At 51.5% G+C, this 21,952-nt stretch overlaps 1 protein-coding gene across 1 annotated transcript in view; it reads right to left on the bottom strand.

Annotated features, from left to right (window-relative positions):
* Nucleotides 1-428: 428 nt before the first annotated feature.
* sned1 (sushi, nidogen and EGF-like domains 1) overlaps nt 429-21,952 on the bottom strand; it is a gene marked incomplete at its 5' end in the record, with an annotated part of 31,264 nt that continues 9,740 nt past the window's right edge. The window contains 24 exon segments of the mRNA XM_079739289.1: nt 429-1,068; nt 1,381-1,457; nt 1,557-1,642; nt 2,915-2,946; nt 3,781-3,879; nt 4,855-4,937; nt 5,223-5,343; nt 6,172-6,450; nt 6,902-7,014; nt 7,820-8,003; nt 8,889-9,197; nt 10,631-10,747; nt 11,372-11,545; nt 12,621-12,767; nt 13,036-13,152; nt 13,431-13,550; nt 14,226-14,360; nt 15,033-15,125; nt 17,472-17,579; nt 17,789-17,836; nt 18,912-19,025; nt 20,362-20,475; nt 20,797-20,910; nt 21,527-21,652. Coding sequence (XP_079595415.1) covers nt 1,022-1,068; nt 1,381-1,457; nt 1,557-1,642; nt 2,915-2,946; nt 3,781-3,879; nt 4,855-4,937; nt 5,223-5,343; nt 6,172-6,450; nt 6,902-7,014; nt 7,820-8,003; nt 8,889-9,197; nt 10,631-10,747; nt 11,372-11,545; nt 12,621-12,767; nt 13,036-13,152; nt 13,431-13,550; nt 14,226-14,360; nt 15,033-15,125; nt 17,472-17,579; nt 17,789-17,836; nt 18,912-19,025; nt 20,362-20,475; nt 20,797-20,910; nt 21,527-21,652 — 2,957 coding nt within the window. The 3' untranslated portion in view covers nt 429-1,021.

Genomic DNA, 21,952 nt, shown 5'->3' with positions numbered 1-21,952 from the left:
TGGGTCTGACATCAGGCTGAATCTATTGCGATTGAACAATGTGACCAATAGATTCGATCCATAGTTCTACTTGAATACCCACGTTTATGATCAATGCAGTGAAGTGGTTGTGCTGGTGCATAACAATGGGAAATATCTCATCAACTGCTGCAAGAACAGACCAACCACAGAAAAGTAGGTTTTACATTTTATTATTAAAATATTCACCTACAAAACACCTATGAACACTATTTACACAGTAGCTAGCAACAGACGCTCGCTCAGAAAACACAGGAAGGCAAGAGAGTAAAAGACAAATGTACACAGAAACTGGTGAGGAACATCTTTCTCTTGGAGGGAGGGGGATGAATTATGGGATGTGCTTTACTTTACAGTCCTGTACAGTGTTGCATCGACTGGAATCGATTTTTTTGTCTGTCGCTAATTTTCCCTGAGGGAATCCCCAGAGGGAATATTCCGGAAAACTCCTATGGTTCAGCGTGGGCTGCGTGTCAGTGAGGTATACGGCGGCCGGGCGCAGTGTGCACTGCCAATCCTACTTTGAAACACCAGAAACCATTTGAATAAACTTTGACTTCTTGGTTATTTTGAATTATTTTTCTCATCGTTACATGTCTGCCTAGTCACACCTCTTCCTCTCCTAACCATCCCTGGAAGGAGGTATCCTTCCCCTTTTCCTTCTCTACGTTGATATTCATTTCCGAAATGGGTTTTGGGGAGTTTTCCTTGGAGTGGGCGTGGTCTAATGCAGGCCCCTGATAATCTATGAGTCCGTAACTGTGTTAAAGGGCGATACGAATAAAAATAGTTGGCTTTGAATCTCTGTTGATGCCTTCAACCCTCTTGGTCTGCCGTGTTTGGGGTCCTCATCGCCACACGCTGTTCCAAGAGTCAGAGTTGGTCCGTCTCTGACAAACAGCGCCCTCTGGAGGCCGAGCGCTGACATAACACCAACACAAACTGAACCTTCTTCTCAAATGGAGGACGTAGTTTCTGTCCTTAATGACGCCTGGACGTGTCTTTATGCGGCGATAGCAGGGACAGCTGTTTCATCGGGGACAGAGGACTCTGGATGGAAAGAGAGGAAATAAAAGAAAATCGACAGAAAAATAACCATCAACACAGAGTGACATCTAATCCACAGGCAGCTTGTTAAAACATAACACAATCATGGGTTCGATGCACAGTGAATAATCGTCAATACAATGTAGAATACTAGTGTCAATATTATAGTGAGCGATCTTGAAATAAACATTATTACATATTTATGTATTTGACTACAATCCAAGCCTATTTTTCACTCTATTTCTGTCTTTTGTTTGGAGAAAACCGTGTAATGTTAAAACTTGATTATTCACAGCCGATCTTTCTCAAACGTACGAGTTTTGTTGGGCAGTGATGGCTCACAGATCTCCCTGAAGCAGACGTCCTGCTGGACCTTGTAGGTCCGTTTGTACCTGTGGGGGGGGGGGGGGGTTGAGACCAGTCAGGTTCAGGGGCTTGGTGAGGACACTGAACTCACACACAGGTCTTTGGACGAAAAAGTGAGGACTTACAGGTAGTGACACACTCCGTCCTCCCAGACCGGGACACTCTTCGTCTCTGAGAAGAGACGAGTGCAGGGGTGAGGCACCCGCTGGCAAGCTGGGGGAGACGGAGAGGAGGGGGGAGACAGAGAGAGAGAGAGAGAGAGCGAGAGAGGAGGGGGGAGACAGAGAGAGAGAGAGAGAGAGCGAGAGAGGAGGGGGGAGACAGAGAGTGAGAGAGGAGGGGGGAGACAGAGAGAGAGAGAGGAGGGGGGAGACAGAGAGAGAGAGAGAGGAGGGGGGAGACAGAGAGAGAGAGAGAGAGAAGTGGGGAGACAGAGAGAGACAGAGGGAGAGAGAGAGTGAGAGAGAGGAGTGGGGAGACAGAGAGAGACAGAGGGAGAGAGAGAGAGAGAGAGAGAGGAGGGGGGAGACAGAGAGAGAGAGAGAGAGAGAGAGAGAGGAGGGGGGAGACAGAGAGAGAGAGAGAGAGTGAGAGAGAGGAGTGGGGAGACAGAGAGAGACAGAGGGAGAGATCACCAGTGAGACAGGGAAACACACTTCATTGTGTACATGTGTGTTAGTATACAAGGGGTGTGAGTGAGGGACTCTGGGCGGTTTAACGAGGTTCAGAGGAGAGGAGGAGAGGCTGGTCTCGGCCGGGGGCTACGGACTCAGGAATGCTGCAGGAGAGGAATGTCTAAACAACTTGACCGGGACGCGTGAGGTGAGGAGACATTCGGAGATGGGGGGCAGGGGGCAGCCCTTAAACTCCCCAGTCCAGTCTCTCTGCTGGTGCATGGAGACCCCAGTCTGTGTGATGTTGATGCCATTAGGCACATGGATCGGGTAAGGCTTAGGGCATCTTCCTCAGGTAGGTGTACAGGTAGCCTGCTGACAGTGGGGATCGAACCCAGAACCCTTCGCCTGGACCCAGACCGTTATCCTGAGCCGGTGAAGCGGATCTTCGAACCGTCGACTCCGAGCTGTGCCCGGCTCAGCGGCTCCATGATGGCTATAGCTTCCTAGGCCGGTGGCTCATGCTCATTTCCCATGATGCCTCAGGAGGCGGGGGGGGGGGGGGGTTGCTAAGCGCTGTAACAGGGAGGCCGTCCTGAAGGGGTGAGGTCATAACCACAAGCTGTAGGAAACAGTGCAGGTTCTCATGACGAGAGGGTCTGGGGGGGGGGGGGGGGGGGGGGGAATTTAACTACACTCAAATCCTGGGCCCAAATGTATTCACTTAAGTTTAGCATATGCATGTATGTGTGTTTATTTTTTAGCTGCCTGTGTGTGTGTTTTAGTGTATATGTGGTGCATGTGTGTGTGTGCGTGCAAGTGTGTGCTGAGATGTGCATCTCCATGCATCAATGATAACATTACCTTACTAATAGTTCACACTGCCTTCCCACCCAGCCAGCTGTACCGTCACAGACCCCCACCACCACCACCACCACCACCACCTCCACCACCACCACCTCCACCACCACCTCCACCTCCACCACCACCACCACCACCACCACCACCCCCACCACCACCACCACCACCACCACCTCCACCACCACCTCCACCTCCACCACCACCACCTCCATCATCACCACCACCCCCACCACCACCACCACCAGCTGTCCTCAGCTCCCCGGCACGGTGCTCACATTTCAGCCTGGCTGAGAGAGCTGGACCCGGGCTACGGCTGGTACCACTCCACTATACACTGTCCCCCTCCTCCTCCTAACACTCCCCCCTCCTCCTAACGCCCCCCCCCTCCTCCTAACACTCCCCCCCTCCTCCTAACACTCCCCCCTCCTCCCCCTAACACTCACCCTCCTCCTCCTAACACTCACCCCCCCTCCTCCTCCTAACACTCCCCCCTCCTCCTCCTAACACTCCCCCCTCCTCCTCCTAACACTCCCTCCTCCTCCTAACACTCCCCCCTCCTCCTCCTAACGCCCCCCCTCCTCCTCCTAACACTCCCCCCTCCTCCCCCTAACACTCCCCCTTCCTCCTCCTAACACTCCCCCCTCCTCCTCCTCACACTCCTCCCCCCTCCCTCCTCCTAACGCCCCCCCCTCCTCCTCCCCCATCCCCCTAACACTCCCCTATCCTCACATTCCCCCCCCCCCACCTCCTAATACTCCCCCACCTCCTCACTATCCTCCCTCCCACTTCAGTCTAATTCCGAGGCGGAGAGATGACGGGCCAATCAGAGGTGCCGTGGCTTCCTGGCCCCGCCCCCTCCTGGCCCTGAACCTACCAGGCTGGGTCCTCACGCCCTCCTCCGGGACCTCCAGCGCCAGGCTGATCTTATTGGTCGTCTCCTCGATCCGCTCTAACCGCACGGGGGGCTCCGGCCCTGCAGGGGAACGATGGTACGGTCACACATGGTATAGAGAGCTGTCTCACTGGTACTATAACACATGGTATAGAGAGAGCTGTCTCACTGGTACTATAACACATGGTATAGAGAGCTGTCTCATTGGTACTATAACACATGGTATAGAGAGCTGTCTCACTGGTACTATAACACATGGTATGTAGAGAGCTGTCTCACTGGTACTATAACACATGGTATGTACAGAGCTGTCTCACTGGTCCTATAACACATGGTATGTACAGAGCTGTCTCACTGGTACTATAACACATGGTATGTAGAGAGCTGTCTCACTGGTACTATAACACATGGTATGTACAGAGCTGTCTCACTGGTACTATAACACATGGTATGTATAGAGCTGCCTCACTGGTACTATAACACATGGTATGTATAGAGCTGTCTCACTGGTACTATAACACATGGTATGTATAGAGCTGTCTCACTGGTACTATAACACATGGTATGTATAGAGCTGTCTCACTGGTACTATAACACATGGTATGTATAGAGCTGTCTCACTGGTACTATAACACATGGTATGTATAGAGCTGTCTCACTGGTCCTATAACACATGGTATGTATAGAGCTGTCTCACTGGTCCTATAACACATGGTATGTATAGAGCTGTCTCACTGGTACTATAACACATGGTATAGAGAGCTGTCTCACTGGTCCTATAACACATGGTATGTATAGAGCTGTCTCACTGGTCCTATAACACATGGTATGTATAGAGCTGTCTCACTGGTACTATAACACATGGTATGTATAGAGCTGTCTCACTGGTACTATAACACATGGTATGTAGAGAGCTGTCTCACTGGTACTATAACACGTGGTATGTATAGAGCTGTCTCACTGGTCCTATAACACATGGTATGTATAGAGAGCTTTCTTACTGGGAGATGGAGGCATCCTATATGGTGTATATATATATATCTGTAGTGGTCTTACTGGTCCGGTGACGGAGGATCTTGCGGGGCAGGTTGGTGAACTGGGCTGTGATCTTCCCCCTCCGGTCGATCAGCTCTTTATACCTACAGGACAGGAAGTGGAGCAGGAAGCAGTTCAACCCGGGACTTTAGTAGCATGTTAGGCGTCACCGTCACACACAGGTACACACAGACAAACACACACTCTGCACACTCAGAATTTGCTGCAAGTCACTTTGGATAAAAGTTTGTAAATGCTAAATATAATTTAGAGAACATGAACATCGAGTCATTTGGCTTCTACCAAAACGACTTACAGATTTAGATCAACATTCTCTGTTGTAGCTTTTTAATTAAAGCTTTGTGTTTGGTTCCTGATTGGCCCCCCACCTGTGTTCGTCAGAGTTCTCAGTGTCGGTCCCGCCCCCCCGGTCCAGAGGAGGGGTCTTGGGGCGCCCGTGACCCAGCGAGGACAACCTGTCTCTCCTACCCATCCGCCCCTCCATCGGAACTGTTCCCCAACACAGGAGGAAAGGGTTTAGTTAGAGCGGTTAATACTGACCCCTGCTGGCGCTCAGAGGGAACTACATCCTCCTGCTCAGAGAGGGTGACGCTCTTACTAGTCTTAAAATACAACTACATGCTTTAAACAAACAAATCAACTTTAGCATTCTGAATAATGGATGGTTAACGAACGGGTCGATGGATAGGTACAGCTTTTAAAGCAAAAATAAATTAGCTATTCATTTGGCAATTTAAGTACAATGATGAACTAAGTAAAAAGTTCTGAATTCAAAGATTCAAAGAATAAAAGATAAATTCAACATGGTTGATGGGCAGCAATCATTCAAAAGATTCAAAGTGGAAAAACGGTTTGAGATTGAGGGCTGACGGCGACCGGGCCGGCCTATCAAGGCTCTGGGCCTATCAGGGCTCTGGGCCTATCAGGGCTCTGGGCCTATCAGGGCTCTGGGCCTATCAGGGCTCTGGGCCTATCAGGGCTCTGGGCCTATCAGGGCTCTGGGCCTATCAAGGCTCTGGGCCTATCAAGGCTCTGGGCCTATCAGGGCTCTGGGCCTATCAGGGCTCTGGGCCTATCAGGGCTCTGGGCCTATCAAGGCTCTGGGCCTATCAGGGCTCTGGGCCTATCAGGGCTCTGGGCCTATCAGGGCTCTGGGCCTATCAGGGCTCTGGGACCGGCCTATCAGGGCTCTGGGCCTATCAGGGCTCTGGGCCTATCAGGGCTCTGGGACTATCAGGGCTCTGGGCCTATCAGGGCTCTGGGCCTATCAGGGCTCTGGGACCGGCCTATCAGGGCTCTGGGGGCGGGGCCACTCACGCGTGCTGAAGGCCAGGTGGCGGGGGGCGCTGTGGACGGTCTCGGCCCCGGGGGTCCTGACGGCGGTGAGCGTCAGCTGGTAGTGCTGCCCCGGGCTGAGCTCCCTCAGCGTGTAGGCCCCCTGCAGCGCGCTGGGCAGGAAGCGGCTGCGTGTGTTCAGCCCCCGCGTCACGTTGACCACGAAGCCGTCCGCCGCGGCGCCGGGGGGGCGGTCCCAGGTGATGAGGGCGGAGCTGGACGTCACCTGGGCCAGGGACAGGTTCTGAGGGGGGAGGGGCCCTGTGTGTGGGGGGGGGGGGGGGCACAGACGTTGAGTTGAGGACGATGGGATGCGTCTTCTGTCGCTTTATGTTTCCACCAGAAGAGCATTAGGCTCTTTGTTATCAATCATTCATCTATCATTCATCCATTCAAACATCATTCCTCCATCCATCATCCAGCCATCCACCTATCATTCATCCATCTATAATTCAGCCATCTATTTATCATTCATCCATCCATCTCTCATCCATCCATCTCTCATCCATCCATCATCCATTCATCCATCATCCATTCATCCATCATTCAGCCATCCACCTATCATTCATCCATCTATAATTCAGCTATCTATCCTTCATTCATCCATCCATCTCTCATCCATCTGTCATGCGTCCATCCATCTATCACCCTGCACAGCCCATAATAGTAGCTCCAACGTGGGCCAGATGTTGAGTGACAGGTGTTGACGTACGGGTCCAGATGTGCAGGGGTCCGGCAGGCCGGCTGGTGGAGGGGAACTCTTCGGCCCGGACGCCGCTCTGGGTCAGCACCTCCAGCGTGTACATCTGGCCAGGAAGCAGCGCGCTGCGGACAGGAAGTGACCTCGTTAACTAGCGGTCAAAACAGGCGGGCTTTGTGTACGATGGGGCTGCTGTCAGTTGACTCTTTAATATTCCTATGAAGGGGAAGTTGTTACTTTCTGGTTCTTTTCACCAAAACCGTTTAAGGTCAACTTACTATTTCAGATTTGACACACAATCTGTTATATCATTTTTAATTTGTAATCTTTTTTTAAGGGATTTTTAGGGATTATTTAAATCAACGTTATTATTGATCAGGTAGGGGTTAGGGGATCTGATTACGGGTGGTTTACAAGAAGACTGCGGACATTGGGTATCGAACCCAGTACCTTTAGGCTGGGAGTGGAACACCCTTCACCCCTAACACCTCCCCGGGATAATGTGAAGTTACTTTGAATGAAAAAACATTTCAGCGACAATGTTGTAGGGCTGGGCGATCAATCGAATTTTGATTGACGCGATTTCGATAACCCTAACGTTCACAAAATTAACATAACCGAGTTTTTCGATTTAAAAAAAAAGTTTTTTTCTCTTTTTTCAATTTTATGTTTTATAGAAAGGGCAGAACAGCTGGATACATATCTTTATATTATTTAATATTGGAACATTTTCTTTTTGACCATTTTGTGTATTTTTTGAAGGCGAGATTTCAAAGTTCTCAGTTCCAAAGTTTTTTTTGGGAGAGACACGCTGAATAAACACAACATGTTCGTTTGAATAATTGTGATTTCAATATTGACCAAAATAATCGTGAACATGATTTTTCCCATAACCGAGCGGCCCCACGACGGTCCCAGCGGGCCGCGGACCTGAAGCTGAACTGGGTGGCGCTGCCGTTGAGCAGGGCGGTGCGGGCGCTGCCTCCGCCGGCGGGCAGCAGAGAGAGGTGGAGCTGGGTGGTGGCAGCGTGGCGGGACGCCTGCACCAGCCAGCTCAGCCACACCGCGGTGGACGAGACGTTCACCACCGCCAGCTGCTCCACCGCACGCGGACCTGCAGCACACAGCCGGTGGAGACATGAACCCTCCACTTATACATCCATCTCACGAAGAACAACTCTTCACTCACTCATCCATCGATCATTCAGCTGCCACAGCTTAACATCTGTCACAGCTTAACATCTGTCAGTTTAACATCGGTCACAGGTTAACATCTGCCACAGCTTAACATCTGTCACAGCTTAACATCTGTCAGTTTAACATCGGTCACAGGTTAACATCTGTCACAGTTTAACATCAGCCACAGTTTAACATCTGTCACAGCTTAACATCTGTCACAGCTTAACATCTGTCACAGCTTAACATCTGTCAGTTTAACATCGGTCACAGGTTAACATCTGCCACAGTTTAACATCTGTCATAGGTTAACATCTGCCACAGCTTAACATCTGTCACAGCTTAACATCTGTCACAGCTTAACATCTGTCACAGTTTAACACTCATTCCTCAATCTGTCATTCATCTATCCCCCATCCATATATGACAGCCAAACCTTTCACTCCCATATATTTTTACCACATTTAACACTGAACGTCCTGCAGCTCGTCTTTAGTATCAGATGTTACTAACATGTCAGCTCATTCTGTACCATGGAATTCTAATGACGAGGCAGGAATCAAAGTTACATCATCACAACACACCTAAAGGTGAACATAGCTAAGGCATATCTAGGTATAAAACATGGTTTGATTCCCAAACTATCACTGTCACCTCCCACCCCCCTCTCTCCTCCACCCTGGCCCAACCCCACCCTGGCCTGACCCCAGCCTGGCCCACCCCCAGCCTGGCCCACCCCCAGCCTGGCCCACCCCCAGCCTGGCCCACCCCCACCCTGGCCTGACCCCAGCCTGGCCCACCCCCAGCCTGGCTGCGGACTCACGGGTGCGTATGAGAGCGACGGCGGGCTGGCTGATGTCGTTGCTGTTGGCGTTGCGTTTGATGGAGAAGGTGGAGATGTTGTAGAGCTCCCCGGGGGTGAGGCCCTGCAGCAGGTGGCTGCTCTGCTGCCGGTCCAGGAAGTCCGTCTGCCGGCCCCCCCGCCCGGCACCGCCCGCGCCCGCCGCCAGCGGGGCGTAGGTGATGGCGAAGCCCGTGACCGGGACGGGGGAGGGGTCGGGCTGGTCCCAGCGGATCTCCAGCTCGCCCTCCTCCACCCGCAACACGTGGAGGCCCGACGGAGGCAGCAGGTCTGGGGGAGAGGGGAGCTGAGAACCAGAGACACTGCACCACCTAAACATAAACTACAATGCACCACCTAAACATAAACTACAATGCACCACCTAAACATAAACTACAACGCACTACCTAAACATAAACTACACTGCATCACCTAAACATAAACTACAACGCACTACCTAAACATAAACTACAATGCACCACCTAAACATAAACTACAATGCACCACCTAAACATAAACTACACTGCACCACCTAAACATAAACTACAATGCACCACCTAAACATAAACTACACTGCATCACCTAAACATAAACTACAACGCACTACCTAAACATAAACTACAATGCACCACCTAAACATAAACTACAATGCACCACCTAAACATAAACTACAACGCACTACCTAAACATAAACTACACTGCATCACCTAAACATAAACTACAACGCACTACCTAAACATAAACTACAATGCACCACCTAAACATAAACTACAATGCACCACCTAAACATAAACTACACTGCACCAACTAAACATAAACTACAATGCACCACCTAAACATAAACTACAATGCACCACCTAAACATAAACTACAATGCACCACCTAAACATAAACTACACTGCACCACCTAAACATAAACTACAATGCACCACCTAAACATAAACTACACTGCACCACCTAAACATAAACTACACTGCACCACCTAAACATAAACTACACTGCACCACCTAAACATAAACTACACTGCACCACCTAAACATAAACTACAATGCACCACCTAAACATAAACTACACTGCACCACCTAAACATAAACTACACTGCACCACCTAAACATAAACTACAATGCACCACCTAAACATAAACTACACTGCATCACCTAAACATAAACTACAACGCACTACCTAAACATAAACTACACTGCATCACCTAAACATAAACTACAATGCACCACCTAAACATAAACTACACTGCACCACCTAAACATAAACTACACTGCACCACCTAAACATAAACTACACTGCACCACCTAAACATAAACTACACTGCACCACCTAAACATAAACTACACTGCACCACCTAAACATAAACTACAACAGGTGGAGCCCAGACGGAGGCAGCAGGTCTGGGGAGAGAGGGGAGAGCTGAGACCGAAGGACCTTTGAGTGTACACCTCCTTAACCTAAGACCTATAGACACTCTACACCACCCAAAACATTAACTTCAACTACAGTACACCACCTTAAGCTTCAACCTACAGTCCCCATAGTGGCCCAAACCTTTGACACGATAGGCGTACTTCAAGCTTACTTATAATTGTTCATTCTAATACATTATTTTATTCTTCTCACTACTTTAAATGACATAGAATAAGGGGCAGAGATTTGTATTCTTATAAAATGTTATTGTTATTGAATTGTTATGTGCATTGTTATTTTCCTCTGACCTTTGTCACAGTCCTTGCCCGTGTGTCCGACCCTGCAGGTGCAGACGTAGTTCCCCTGCTGGTCGCTCCTGCAGGCGCCGCGGTTCCCACAGGGCTGCAGTACACACGGGTTCTCCACTAGAGGGCGACAAACACAAGCAGCTCAGATCAGCTGTCGGACCACAGACGACCATTTATCAGCACGATGTGTAGAGCGGAGCGTTAACGGCCACCAGGGGGTGACGTTCTCCCGCATGAAGAGGAACAACACTGAGTTTAAGGTTGTTTCGTCGTGTGAACCAACTGGTTCACAGTCAGGACCACGAGAGTAATTTGTTAACCCCTTAAAGACACCTCCGCTGTGTCGGAGTGGAACTCATTCGGTGATTGTGGTTATCCAAATATGACTAGTTAAGTTAAGATATTCTCCCATTTTCACATATTTAAGGGTAGGTGTTTTGCACTGGTCAAGTTCAGGAAATGCTTCGTTGCGGTTAAGGTTGCGGACTAGGGCAGAGTGATGCATCATGGGAATGGTTCGGTTTGGTTATTGTCGGGGTCTGGGCGGGAGTGATGCATAATGGGAATTGTCCGGTGTGGTTATTGCGCAGTCAGAGGTAAGTGATGCATCATCGGTATAGCTCGGTGCGGTTAATGTCGGGGTCAGGGGAGAGTGATGCATCGTGGGAATGGTTTGGTTCAGTTAACGCTGGTGTCTGGGGGAGAGTGATGCATCCTGGGAGCCCAGCGGTCCAGCCGTACCCTGGCAGGCGGGGGGAAGGCTCCAGGTGCCGCTGACCCCGCAGAGGGTGCGCGTGGTCCGGGGCACAGCGGTGAAGCCGGGCCGGCACACGTACTGCGCCACCGCGCCCGGCGCCGTGGACGAGAACTGCACCTCGGCGTGGACCACCTGGGGGGGCGGACCGCAGCCCGGCCCTGGAACACACCGGAACACCTCGGGGTCAGGAGGACGTATATGCACGTACACACCTATCCTACAGCTAGGAGACCCCTGAACCCTACCTACCTGCTCTTTAATGACATTGATCTGATTAACTTGGGAATAAGGCAAGAGTCTGCTGAATAACTAGTGAATAAAGAGGTACAGACGGATAATGAGTAGAGGAAAGAGTCCTGATCCGCCCAACTACTGAATAAAGAGGTACGGGGTAGGTAATGAGGTACAGAGTAGAGGTGAGGTTATGAGTGGAGGTAAGGGTCCTGACCTGATTAACTAAAGAAGAATGAGGTACATTGTAGATAGTGAAGAACAGAGAAGATAAAGACGTACAGATTAGATAGTGAGGTACATTGTAGATAAAGAGGTACAGAGTAGATAGTGGGGTACAGAGTAGATAGTGGGGTAAAGAGTAGATAGTGAGGTACAGAGTAGATAGTGGGGAACAGAGTAGATAGTGAGGTACAGAGTAGATAGTGGGGAACAGAGTAGATAGTGAGGTACAGAGTAGATAGTGGGGAACAGAGTAGATAGTGGGGTAAAGAGTAGATAGTGAGGTACAGAGTAGATAGTGGGGTAAAGAGTAGATAGTGAGGTACAGAGTAGACAGTGGGGAACAGAGTAGATAGTGAGGTACAGAGTAGATAGTGGGGTAAAGAGTAGATAGTGAGGTACAGAGTAGACAGTGGGGAACAGAGTAGATAGTGAGGTACAGAGTAGATAGTGGGGTAAAGAGTAGATAGTGAGGTACAGAGTAGATAGTGGGGTACAGAGTAGATAGTGAGGTACAGAGTAGATAGTGGGGTACAGAGTAGATAGTGGGGCACAGAGTAGATAGTGGGGTAAAGAGTAGATAGTGAGGTACAGAGTAGACAGTGGGGAACAGAGTAGATAGTGAGGTACAGAGTAGATAGTGGGGTAAAGAGTAGATAGTGAGGTACAGAGTAGATAGTGGGGTACAGAGTAGATAGTGAGGTACAGAGTAGATAGTGGGGTACAGAGTAGATAGTGGGGCACAGAGTAGATAGTGAGCATAGAGGTAGGGGTCCTAACCTGCGTTGGGGCCGGGCGGCCGGGTCATGCCGGCCTCACAGTGGCGTCCTCCGAAGGCGTCGGTGCACTCACACTTGTACTTGCCGATGTAGTGGAAACACGTCCCGCCGTTCAGACACGGGCTGGACGCACACGGGTCCGGTTTACCTGGGGACCAGAACCCAGAGCGTGAGGGGGGCAGGGGGGGACCAGGTCCTGACCTCTACACCAGGACCACCTCTACGGCCCCCCCATGTTCTAAATGAGCCCCCGTGGAGGCCGGAGATCAGAACTGCGTCAGGTCTGATTGAGATCCCAGGGAAGGGTCACATCAACAGCAGGAGACTCAGATGTACACCCAGAGAACCTCTCCTTGGGTCTAACACACCTCGTTTACCGGCTGACACCCAGCCGGGGGTGGTGATGGGGTACCTACCCACTTCACAGTGCCTCCCGGTGAAACGGTAGGGACACACGCAGTGGTAGCTGCCCGCCTCCTCCTTGCAGGACCCTCCGTTCCGACAGGGGCCCGAGGCGCAGGTGTTTATCCGGACTGGGGGGGGGGGGGGGGGGGGGGGGGCACCAGCAGAGAGCCAGGTGTTAACACCATCACCATCGTCACACCTAACCTGACCGATGCATAACAGAACCTAACCCGACGACCGTCTACCCAGATCAACATCTAACCAAAGAAATAATTAATAACACAACTTTTCATGGTTTAGACAAATTCTCCGTGCACGTGTCGGTGCACACCTGACCGCATCCGCGTCGATCACCAGAGTGCGCCCATCGACACGGCGTACCCTGAACGTTAGCTCGGCGTCGTACCTTTCTCGCAGTGCTTCCCCAAGTAGCCGTGCTTGCAGTCGCAGGAGTAGCCGCCGTGGCGCTCGTAGCAGTAGCCTCCGTTCATACAGGGGGAGGAGTCGCAGACGGAGCGGGGCTGTACTGAAGAACACACAGCGACACTTGACTGTGTCCCATTGGATGGCCAATGGGAAGAGGCCGTGACACCGCTACAAACAAACGGCGCCTCAATGTTACGCAACTCGGCAAAACTACTGGACGACTCCGGGTCTTAACTCAGTTAAAATAAGAATCATTCATCGTTACGCTCAAGTTTCCAGAAACTGTTCTGGAAATAAACAAGCCGCTCTTGCGGCCAAGAAGCAGAACAAAGTTTCGATGATTCAAACAATGACATCAGTCCTATTTAAGCAATAACGTTTGTTTCCTGCAGTTAGCATGAGGGCCAAGACCCTTATGGGATGGTTAAGGTAGGAGGTCAGACCCCCTCACCCCTCTTACGCACTTATTGTATGTCGTACGTCCTGGCGATTAAAAAAAGTACTTAGCATTGTCTTACCCTAGCTATCCTTGTGGTGTACGGGGAATGGGTTAACCTAGTGATGGTTAGTGCTCGGCACTTGGTTCTATAAACGTCCTCGCTGTACTGACAGAGATATATTGTTGTTTCTCCTTCTTCTGACGAATGGACTTACTGTAAATCGCTTTGTGTAAAAGCGCCTGCTGAACGCCCTGAATGTAGTAGTACCTCCTCCAGCGGGTACCCTGCGTGTGCCGGAGGGGTCCCCGGGGCTGGGGGGTGTTTCTGGGTCTTACCATAGGAGTAGATGTCCTTCGGGTCCAGCTCACCCCCGCTGGTCTGACAGGTGCAGAGGTACGCCCCCCCGTACTCCAGACACGGACCCCCGTCGGGGCACGGCCGGTTGTTACTGCAGGGAGTCTTGGTCACCTCTGGGGAACGCAGGACACACAGGGTGAGAGGGGGGAGGGCGGGGAGAGAGGGGGGGGGGGGGGAGGGGAGGAGGGGAGAAAGAGGGGGGGGGGGGAGAGAGGGAGAGAGAGAAAGGGGGGGAGGAGAGAGGGGGGGAGGGTAGGAGGGGAGAAAGAGGGGGGGAGAGAGGGAGAGAGGGGGGGGAGAGAGGGGGGAGAGGGAGAGAGAGAAAGGGGGGGAGGAGAGAGGGGGGGGAGGGGAGGAGGGGAGAAAGAGGGGGGGAGAGAGGGAGAGAGGGGGGGAGAGGGAGAGAGAGAGAGGGGGGGGCAGAGAGAGAGGGGGGAGAGGGAGAGGGAGAGAGAGAGAGAGAGAGGGGGGGGGACAGAGAGAGAGAGGGGGACAGAGAGAGAGAGGGGGGGGACAGAGAGAGAGAGGGGGGGACAGAGAGAGAGAGAGCAAGAGAGAGAGAGAGAGAGGGCGAAGGACAGAGAGAGAGAGGGGGACAGAGCGAGAGATAGAGAGACAGAGAGAGAACGAGAGAGAGAGAGAGAGAGAGATAGAGAGACAGAGAGAGAACGAGAGAAAGAGAGAGAGGGGGGGACAGAGAGAGAGAGAGAGAGAGCGAGAGAGGGGGGGGGGGACAGAGAGAGAGAGAGATGCTACATGCTAGGCTAGGGGAAGAGCGGACCCACCAAACTGACAGTAAAGTCCAGTGAACCCTGAAGAGCATTCACACGTCCCGTTGAGGTCCACACAGACGCCTCCGTTCTGACACAGACACTCCTCTGAAACACAAGGTCATCATCGTCATCGTCATCATCATCATCATCATCATCACCATCATCATCCCCTCATCCTCTCATCATTATCACATGTGTAATGGTTGGGTGTTGCACATAAAAAGTATTTCATATCTTATGTGATCTGTGACTTTCACAGAACTTTACCAGATATGTTTTTCATCTTTGTGTGTGTGCGTGTGTGTGTTTGCGTGCATGCGTGCACGTGTGTCTGTGCGCGTGCGTGCGTGTGTGCTTGCGAGCGTTTGCATGCGTGTGTGAGAGAGAGCAACTGCTTTGGCAGTATGAGTGTTTATTTTCCATGCCAGAAAGAGGGAGAAAGGAAATGTAAGACACACAACAAACAGGCCCAGAGCAGAACTTCACGACACTAAAGGCTAACAAGGCTGTGATGAAATAACCCACTCATGTGTTGTTGATTCCTTATTGGCTCCTTCCTGTGATTTACTGTAAGCCCTGTCCTCCCACGTCCCGTAACCCATCCGCTAGCTCTAAGCGCTACATCCGCTAGCTCTCAGCACATGATACATCAGCTAGCTCTTATTGTACACAACATCAGCTAGCTCTAAGCGCTACATCCGCTAGCTTATATCTCATGCTATCTCCGCTATCAACTAGTTCCTAGCACATACTTTGTCAGCTAGCTCTTAGCACATGCTTCATCAGCTAGCTCTTAGCACATGCTAGGTCCGCTGGCTCTCGGCAGATCCTACTTCAGAGAGCTCCTAGCTCGCGCGCTACATCCGCTCTCGATCACACTTAATTTCCTGACTCTCAGCACATTCCGGATCCGCCCGCTCTCCATCCCGGAGAATGTTTGTATTTCCCGGTTGCTTTCTAATTGCGGCGGTGGATCAAAGCTAACGGCGGCGGCGGCGTAGCGCTGCTAAATGACTCCTCTTTGAAGTCCCCGGGGCCCGCGGCGCGGAGGAGGATGCTATTATTTTTGGGATGATATGGAGCCCGTTTGGGGATCCAAACACATGACCCCGGGGCCGGTTAATGGAGGGTTAATCTGCGACAGGCGCTTTCATTGGCCACCTGCGCAGCGCGGGGCCTTTGATCCGGGGGCCCCTGATTAGGCGGCCCCTGTGTCTCCTCCCGGGAGACCCCGACTCCTTTTTCCACTGGCTGGTCCAAGTGAGCCGGCAGGAAGGAATTTGGGAGATTTAGGAGCGTCTCCGTGAACCCTGATGGTTACTAGAGCTCAGAGAGCAGGGCCAGGGAAACAGATCCAACGAGATCGGGGAGATCTGTCTATGCCTCTATCTCTCTCTTCATCCCTCTCTCTCTCTCTCCTCTCTCTCTCTCTCTCTCATCCCTCTCTCTCTCTCTCTCATCCCTCTCTCCCCCCCCCCCCCCTCTCTCTCTCTCTCTCTCATCCCTCTCTCCCTCTCTCTCTCTCATCCCTCTCTCTCTCTCTCATCCCTCTCTCTCTCTCTCCTCATCTCTCTCTCTGGATGAAGGCGTCTGCTAAAGGCCTGAATGGCGTACCACCGCCTGGAGCTCATGAGCAGTGGCAGGTGGGTCCTGGTTTGGCCCTGATGGACATATTTCCCTGCGGCCGCGCTGGAGCAGCTGAGAGGAGCACAGCGGTGTGGCTGACGGCCAGGGCAGAGTGTGGCTGATCGCTCCTGCAACCTCTCTCTCCCTCTCTCTCTCTCTCTCCCTCTCTCTCTCTCTCTCTCTCTCTCTCTCTCTCCCTCCCTCACTCTCTCTGTCTCTCTCCCTCCCTCTCTCTCTCTCTCCCCCTCTCTTTCTCTCTCTCTCTCTCTGTCTCTCTCTCTCGCTCTCCCTCTCTCTGTCTCTCTCTCTCTGTCTCTCTCTCTCTCTCTCTTTCTGAAGGAACAACCTGCATACCGATCGCCCGCATCCACTCGTAAAGACGGCCTTCAGAGTCTAGACGGGCGCTTCCTCTGGGTGGAGGGCTCGTTAACCGCTCGTTAACCGCCCGTTAACCGCCGACTAGCCACTGGTTAAGAGTTCTTCACGGCCTGGACCTGGTGCCACAGCAGGCGAGGGTGTGGCGGTGATTACCACCACATAGCACCGCACACAGCTGGGGGTCAGAGACACGCTCCCTGATCCTCCACACACACACACACACACTGCTGCACACACTGTAACACACACCTCTATACACACACTGTTACACACAGTGTCACACAGACACACATCTTATACACACACTGTTACACACGCATCTACAAAAGAGGGTTAGGTACTATAGGGGGGGGGGGGTGATGCTCTCCCCCTGGCCACGCCCCCTCACACCACCTGAGGGGCCGTACAGGACCGGGGGAGGGGGGAACAGGCCGGGGGGGGGCGTACCTTCACAGCTGTCTCCGTAGAAGCCCGGGCTGCAGCTGCAATTGACCGCTCCCTGACGGGTCTGATCACAGGTCTGACGCTTCCCACAATCTTCTCCGGCACACGCCTCTGGAGGGGGGGGAACCGGAGGGAGGAACAGGCAGGTCAGGACCGGAACTAACTGGAACATGGACCGACCCCCAAACACACGGACATGTTTCCCCGAGCCACCTCTGCTCAGCACTGACCAAGACCAACCCACAGACCAAGACAGAGTCTATATAATTCCCCTTCTGACCCCATGAGCCTCGTGTACGAGAACCAACAGCCCGCCGTACCTGTTTGATTGTCAGCCTGTGTTGAGTTGACCTGGTCGACGAGGATCTCTGAGGAGGGAGAGGAAGAGTCATTTAGAGGGCCACATCTCAGGCCTCCATCTTAGCTGCGGAGAGAGAGGCTTCCTTCAGGGGACGACCACTGAGAAGCATTTGGAGCCACTTCATAATAAAGGTACACCCTTTACAAGTTATGGTTATAGACCGTCAGTTAACTCTTAATAAACTGTTAATCAATGGTTATTTACTGTTGCATTAACTAATGTTAATTAATGTCTCTTGAACGTACTCCTTATTATAAAGTGTTAACAACGATTTGAATCAGAAAAGAGCACTATAAAACCTTTTTTCTTTTGACTTTATTACCTGAACTGACTTTTCCCCTTCTAACGCTATACAGAGTGGGCGGGCTCTGACAACCCTCCGACCAATCACAGCGCTGACACCACCGCTGGGTCCTCTAGCCCAGTCCTCTGGCTTTGGAATCCTCAAACCGTCTCTCCAAATGGAGTGAATCCCGCGGCGCATCCTGTTTGAGTTGGCCGCGCGCGGCGGAAGCTATCGTGTGGTTTCACACTGCCACTCGCGGCGCCGCTAAGGAAATAGGATGTCGTAAAAGGCCAATAAAACGCGTCGAGCTCAACACTTTTCGGGCTTTGTTCCCCCGATCCTCCCTCTCTCTCGGAGCCACCGGTCAGCATTCCTAGCGTTCCTGCCTCGGTGAAGACAACGTTTTATCACCGGGCTGAACCGAGAGGGAAATGCAGGGTTTCTGAGAACAGATCCGATGTGGTTTTCCTCAACAGTAATGTCCTCAATAATATCCCATTCACATCTCTCTCCTTAGAAGGGATACGGTACAAATGACCCGTATGTTTTTCTTTCACATTTGCCCTTTCTGTACTTTAACACTGTGTTTCCTCAACCTCCGTTTGCGTTGGAACCCCAGCTGAAAGGCTGTTGGTTCAAACCCCAATGTGCCCATCGCCCTGGGCTCTGCTCCCTGCCCCTCAGAGACCTCCTCCTGACCCTGTGTCTGAGTGGACAGGGGCGGGCGCTGAACGACCCGGCAGTACCGGTGTGTGTCGGCTGAGCGTGTGGTTCCTGACGGAAGGTTAGAGGTCACCTGTCTCACAGCGGTGCCCGGTGAAGAGCAGGGGGCAGACGCAGGCGAAGGCCGCCACCCGGTCCAGGCACTCCCCTCCGTTCAGACACGGCTGCGACGCGCACTCGTCCACATCTGCAGCCGGACGCCATGGAGACAGAGTCAGGGCACGCTCAGAACCTCAGAGGGCCCGAAGCTTTGGGTTCAGACCATGGAGCCTCCAGCCCAGGGAGAGCAAACCTTGGTGTGTGTGTGTCTGTGTATGTGTGTGTGTGTATGTTTCTGAGTGTGTTAGAGTGTGTCTGAGTCTGTGTGTGACAGTGACTGTGTGTGCGTGTGTGTGTGTGTCTGAGTGTGTGTGTGTGTGTCTATGTGTAGGTGTGTGTGTGTGTCTGAGTGTGTTTGAGTGTGTCTGACTCTTTGTGTGATAGTGACTGTGTGTGTGTCTGAGTGTGTGCATGTGTGAATGAGTGTGTGATGGGGTTAGGAGACACTGAGCTGGATTAGCGGCTGCACTTCCCCCGGGCCGGCCCGGTTTCACAGAACCAGGTGTCTGTTATTAAAATGTAATCCGGCGGCCCTTGTAGAATAACAGCACCCTGAACCCGACAGGAGCCCCATAATTAAATTCCCCAAAAGGTTTGCGTTTCATCAACAAACCAAACATAAATGAAACGTCTTTGGTGATTCGGCAGGACATGATCTCTGCGTTTAGTTTCCGTAGCGATACCTTCTCATTACGCTGGGTCTTCTGTGACAGAACCGTGCTGATGTTCAGGTCACAGCCCTGCGGGGATTACCTCTCATCTGTCCAGAGTGGAACTAAGAAGGTTACGACCCTCTGCTGCAGAGAGGAGGATACGTCTACACTGATGCAGATCTGTTGCCAAACTCATAGATTTGCCCTTTTCTGTCTTCACTAAAAATGAATTCCTAACCACCGGAAGCAGACATTCCAGAAGAGGCCCTCCGAAGAGGATCAATATGAGTGTCCGGCGTCGCTGGATGGACGGGAAAACCTTATTTGACGTGACGTATGAGTGTGACATTATCCAGACACCTGTGAGCAGTTTAGAGGCACAGTGTGTATAGAGCTAGAAATTGCATTGAGTCATTAAGTCTGTCAAACCATCAGTCACAATTTACAAAAGAAATAGGGATTGTTATAAAATATTAAAAACATGAATCTGAGGCTGAATGTCCGTTCTGGGCTACCGTAGAAACATGGCGCCCTCCGTCAAAAAGGACCCCCTCCCAATGCTGATATAAAGGACTCGTTCTCAGGTTACGAAAACACAGCAATCAATTTCAGCATGGATGAACTTGAGAAAGGTTTTTTCAAAAGCGACGGGCATGGCGTGGAGGATGTGGTCTTAAGGTCATAAGTTTCGATCTTGAAACCGGTAGAAATCCCGCCCTTCCCACCCGCGACCCCAGTGACCCCGGCGCGACCTCTGTGACCCCGGCTCACCTGTCTCACACAGCGTGCCCGTGAAGCCTGGCGTGCACGTGCAGCTGAAGGAGCCGACGCCCTGGACGCACACACCCCCGTTACGGCACGGTGTGTCCCCGCATTCGTCCACGTCTGCAACACACAGACACACACACAGACACACACACACAAACAAACACATACGCACGCGCACACACACACACACACACACGTATATAAGTTTTCATCCAAAGTGAACAATCATGGCAGCCAATCTAAATTGGAGTAGGCCTCAGAAATTCCAGAGGAGTCAGGAAAACAAAGTTCCTTCATAGCTGCAGTACAAACAGTTTAACTGTTTGGGAGCTCGGGTGTAAACGGTGCTGATTGGTTCTGGTGATTGGTCTAAACTGTGTTGATTGGTTGTGGTGATGAAGGTGATTGAGGTGAAGGAGGGGGTCTCCCCGCAGCTACCTGTCTCACAGAGCGGGCCGCTGAACCCCTGGGGGCAGGTGCAGGAAACCCCGTTGACGCGGTCCAGGCAGGTGCCCCCGTTCTGGCAGGGCCCAGAGGAGCACTCGTCCACGTCTGGAGGAGAGGAACGGAGTCAGCGCACAGCCTGGAGGCCTCGGGCGAAGGGTTAGTTGAGATAGGACGGGGTTCATTAATTCAGGATTACAGAGAAACCGGAGAGGAACCGGATGGGTTATCAGAGGAAGAGGAAGAGGAACACGAGGAGGATCATCTATCAACTGGACGGTTGTTGGTTTGATCCCTGAGCAGCACACCATTAGCTACGTCCATTCCTATTGTTCCCATTGCAATGTTAAGTATGGGTGTGAGGCGTTGATTGTAAAGGGCATCAGGGTTATTACTGATTCACTTTCAATAACAAAAGCGCTTCTTCGGTCTATCTTGCTACTATTTCGTTAACCAACGTGAGGTCAGATCCAAACACCTCATCATGAACTTTCACTAAGAGAAGCCAGGATAGCAGAGTGGCTATTTCAACTCCCAATCACAAGGTTCACTAAACAACCTCTGACCAAGACCTAACCAACATCTAATCCTCAGACCCCTGCCTGCTCCCTCATGACTGAATTTGTACACTGTGGATTAAATTATTCCTTCAATGTCTGAACTTTATCTTAATATGTTAAACATCAGGTATTGGAGTGGGACCCAGGGCTCTCCTCCTCCTCACCGATCTGGCAGTGCCGGCCGGTGAAGCCCGCAAGGCAGGAGCAGGTGAAGGAGGGGTTCCCCTTGATGCAGTCGTCGATGCAGCGGCCTCCGTTCAGGCACGGCCGCAGGTGCTGACACACGGAGGCTGTGGGAAGACAGGGAAACCAGGGTCACTTTCAGTTTCACTTTTACTTTCACTTTTGCTTGTGTCCAATGTGTTTTTTTCCAACCTTTTTTGGGGACCCCATTTTTAAGTTTGAAAATGTTGTGGACCCCTAACTTCTTCCATTTTCGTGCATTTACATTTTTGTTCAAATGAGGTACATTTGTGCACATAATTGAAACCTTATTGACAAGGTATGTGCATTGTGCCGTACTAAGTGATTTGTAGTAGTTTGCTTGTGACTAAGGAGTGTTCCTATATACAGGACCTTTTCCAGACCTT

This window comes from Pollachius pollachius, assembly GCF_949987615.1.
Source record: "Pollachius pollachius genome assembly, chromosome: 7".
NCBI classification, from domain to species: Eukaryota; Metazoa; Chordata; class Actinopteri; order Gadiformes; family Gadidae; genus Pollachius; species Pollachius pollachius.
This window is presented reverse-complemented; position numbering and strand designations above follow the sequence as displayed.